The 4,388-nt window shown below is 36.3% G+C and overlaps 1 protein-coding gene across 1 annotated transcript in view; it reads right to left on the bottom strand.

The window, feature by feature from the left end:
* LOC106878640 (uncharacterized) overlaps window positions 1-4,388 on the bottom strand; it is a 26,243-nt gene that overhangs the window by 13,209 nt on the left and 8,646 nt on the right. Inside the window, exon 5 of the mRNA XM_014927921.1 lies at window positions 1,590-1,685. Coding sequence (XP_014783407.1) covers window positions 1,590-1,685 — 96 coding nt within the window. The remainder of the gene's footprint in view (window positions 1-1,589; window positions 1,686-4,388) is intronic.

Here is a 4,388-nt window from a genome sequence, read left to right as displayed (position 1 = left end):
ATATATATATATATAGTAGAATAAGAAAGAGAAAATCTTTGATTCAATTTTATATATTTAAAAAAATGAATAGAAATGGCTTTTCTGAAAATCTTTAATTAGATGTTTAAAAGTTATCAGGTGTTTATTTTTAAGGTGAGTCTAACGTGAGTTTCTCGCTTAAGAGCGGTTTTCAAATTGAAATCTTATTTGCTTCCACTGTATAGGTAGGGCTGTTTAACAACACACACACACATGCATATATATATACATACATACACACATATATATAGACATACACACGCACACAACATACACAAACGGGCATATCCATGCACACATATTCATACATGCACATACATGTACATGTGTGTATATGTATGTGATATACACACACACGTGCGTATATGTATGTGTATATGTACGAAGATGTGTACGCGGATACGTGTGTTAAACGAGACGTGCGTATGTGTTTGCCTGAATCTCTATATATGTGTGTGTATGTATATATATATATATATATATATATATATATATATATATATATATATACAGACACATGCATATATAAACATATATATGTATTTATATACATATGTATATAAATATAAACAAACAGTTGTTTTTCATTAGCATCGAAATGTATATTGTACAATACGAATAAGAACGTGATATTTTTTCGTACGCAGAACTGCCGTTAGAACAGCAGAAAAACTGAATAAATTATCCTTACAAAGCGAAGAAATTTGTCTACAAACGACAATAGGACGCGAATCCATGTCCCTCGAAGATGCAGCTGAGTTCTTTACCATTAAGCTAAACTTCCCGCTGACAAATTTAGCCACACATTTAGACGTTAAATAGCTAAATGGACAACTACGTGTATCTAAATGTAAACAAATTAACATTTGTTTTTTATAAGCGTCAAAATGTGTATTGTACAATACACATTTGCTACTGATAATCCTGTGCTTTTTAGCACTATATGCCTATGCGAGATGCTTTCTCAAGATGAATACCACAGCATTATGACTTTCTAAAAGAATATCCAGGTTATATAGGATAAATAGGTTGTTGAACACATGTCACGTTTGTTGATAAAACACAACAGATAAGTTGAGATTTGAACTCCTGATACTGTAATCAATAATATAAAGTCTACGGTGGTGATGTTCTGTTGCAGCAGTACATTTAATTAATAGGGGAGTCTAGTAAGTTTGTTTACCATAGAGAACGTAGATTCTAACATTTTAGTCTTTACTCTTTATCTGCGAGTGGGGTAAAGAAGGAAAATGAGTAAACTGGGGCTTTTATTTGGGTTAAGGGTAGACAAAATATAGTCAATAGCTCTGTAGCTTATCTTCTTAGATATTGGACATCTATGAGGGGAGCTGAAAGGTTCCTGGCTTTGGGTAAAAGAAAATACAAGAGGGTCAGTTAATTATGATTGTATCCAACATATTCCCCTCTCACTTATTGCAGCGGTCCGTCAGTTTTCCTAAGTTCTGTAAAAGAACTTGGAAGTTTGGGCCTGCAACCAGGAACTTTTCAGCACCCCCTCGTAGAAAGATTGATGGGAATGAAAATAAAAGAGAAGTCAAATTTCTTACCTTTGAGTTGAACCCAAACAGATTTCTCTCGTATATCTCGTCTGTTTCCATTTTCTCTGTGGAGATCCGACGTACATGAGATTCAAGTACCTTTACCTGTTAAACAAAATTAAAACAAATTCTTTTATTCTTTACCGATTTAGTCATTAGACTCTGGCCATGTTAGAACTCTGGATTTAAAGGGTTCTGACCCTTCAGTAATTTTTTTTTATCGTACTTTCTTTGTTCAGCTAAGTTATGAGACAAAGGAATGCATTAGCATTAACAGTCGCATGCATACACACACGCGCGCGCGCGCGCGCGCGCTCGCATTCACGGGATGTCTGTTCAGTATCTATCGACTAAAATGCCCTCACAAGTTATTGGTTAACCCAAGGCTGTAGTTGAAGACATCCGCTCAATTTGTTGTGCATTGAAGTGAAACACAGAACCACAAAGTTGCAAAGTGAATTTCTTAACTATGACCATGGCTGTAAATGATGAAACAAAAGAATTTAAAAAGTCAAATATTGGATTCAAATTTTAACACAAAACCAGTAATTTTGGGAGAGGAGATTCGTCTATTACATCGGCCCCCAATGCTCAACTGGTACTTATTTTATCGATCTCAAAAATATGAAAGGTAAGTCCGATCACGGAGGGATTTGAACTCCGAACGTAAAAGACGGACAAAATGCCGCTAAACATTTCTCCCGACGCAATAACGATTCTGCTGGTTCACCACCCAGGAAAGTCAAATATTTCCACGAACGATATCAACTACTACAACTTGCTGGCACAAGGGAAATAAGATATGGTTGACTGAATTCATAAAGCAGGTGTCAGTGTGGCTGCATAGCTAAGAGCTGCATGTTGCAACCTTACAGATCTAGGTGCTAACCAACTACTTGCTATTTAAGATGAATGCCTTCAACACCACAGCCTTAGGTTAACCAATACCTTACTTGTGGAACTTGGTTGATGGCAACTGCATGTCTGCCGTGTGTCAGTCCCACTGCATGGCACCTTGGGCAAGTGTTTTCTCCCATAGCCTCGAGCTAATCAAAGCCTTGTGAGTGGATTTGGCAGACAGAAACTGAAAGAAGCCTGTTGTATATATATATATATATATATATATATATATATATATATATATACATACACACACACATACACACATACAGGGCCTTGCAGATACATTGAGACCAATTTTAAGCAGTTGACTTAGTGGGTTTAACATTTCATTTTTTGACAAAACCTTGCTTGCTTGAAAATCTCATCCTCCTCTTTATTTTTCAGGTAAATAGTGAAGTGATTCGACAGCAGATAATCATGGAACAACAGAGTCATTCTGCCATTGTTCTTTTGGCACGCGCCGGGCACACTGCTAATAAAATTGTTAAGTTGACGAAACTTCCCCCAAAATATATTACTGCTCTAATGCTTTACACTGTGCTTTTCTTTTTCGGATATATGCACTACGTCCTTGCATGAGGGTGCGACAGTATGGCCACATCATTTGAACTGAAAATATATTCTTTTCTACTCTAGGTACAAGGTCTGAAATTTTTGGGAAGGGTGTCAGTCGATTAGATCGACCCCAGTACGCAACTGGTACTTAATTTATCGACACTGAAAGGATGAAAAGCTAAGTCGACCTCGGCCGAATTTGAATTCAGAACTAAAAAGACAGACATTTCGCCCGGCGTGCTAACGATCCTGCCAGCTCGCCGTCTTGGACTGAAAATATATTACTGCTCTAATGCTTTAGATTGTACTTCTTTTTCGGATATATGCACTACGTCCTTGCATCAGAGTGCTCCAGTATGGCCACAGCATTTGGACTGAAAATATATTACTGCTCTAATGCTTTAGACTGTACTTCTTTTTCGGATATATGCATAACGTCTTTACATAGCGATGCTCTAGCATGGCTACAGCCTTAAGGCTGAAACATTTATTTCATCATGTTGAACCGTTAATCCTTGCACATTTTTTCTCTGCTTTTTTTTTCCTCTCAGTCCTTTCTGTCGAAGAGCGTAGGCTCGAAACGTCAAGGGTTTTCCGTTCTTCCCGAGATTTAAATTAACACACCTGTTTCTTGTTCCTTTATCCATTTTCGTCGTTTGCAGAACCTTGCAATACGAGTACTCCATTATCGAGTAATTTGCTGTACTAGCCGAGATTCGTACGTATTTTTGTCTTGAAGTACGAGCGGAAATCTGCAGTACGAGCACACAAATCGTCCTACCTTTATGGTAATTCAGTTAATAAAACCAGTTTACATGTTTCTTTTGCATTGTCGTTTTACTTGTAACTACACCTTTTCTGTTTAAAACCCATAAAAACTTATTTTTGAGTGGATTTGGTGGGTTGGAACGGATTAGTTATATTTTAGTTAATTTCAGTTTGGAGAATTGATTTGTAAAACGAGTAAATCGTAAGACGAGCTCGGTTATGGAACGAATCAAACTCATACTGCGAGGTATCACTGTATATATATATATATTTTTTGATATAATGTAAGAGCGCACTTTTGATAAAAGTCTGATGAAGTGTCTAAAAATCTAATGTCTAAAACCGCAAATATTACGAAAATTTTCACTTCAGACTTTTACATAAACTGGCATTGAAAGCAAAGTTGGCACAGAAACAATTGTGACAAATCATTAAAGATGTATTAAAACATTTCTTTGTCTTAGTATTTGGATTATACATTGTTCTGGAAGGACCATCTCCATGTGACTAAAAGTGAACTGTCGAATTTTAATAAAATAAAGACCCGTCAATTTGACAGTAGTAATTGATTGTGAGCAGTTG

Source organism: Octopus bimaculoides, chromosome 24, assembly GCF_001194135.2.
Source record: "Octopus bimaculoides isolate UCB-OBI-ISO-001 chromosome 24, ASM119413v2, whole genome shotgun sequence".
Classification (NCBI taxonomy): Eukaryota; Metazoa; Mollusca; class Cephalopoda; order Octopoda; family Octopodidae; genus Octopus; species Octopus bimaculoides.
Note: the sequence above shows the minus strand (reverse complement) of the source record. Positions and strands in the feature narration are given on the sequence as shown.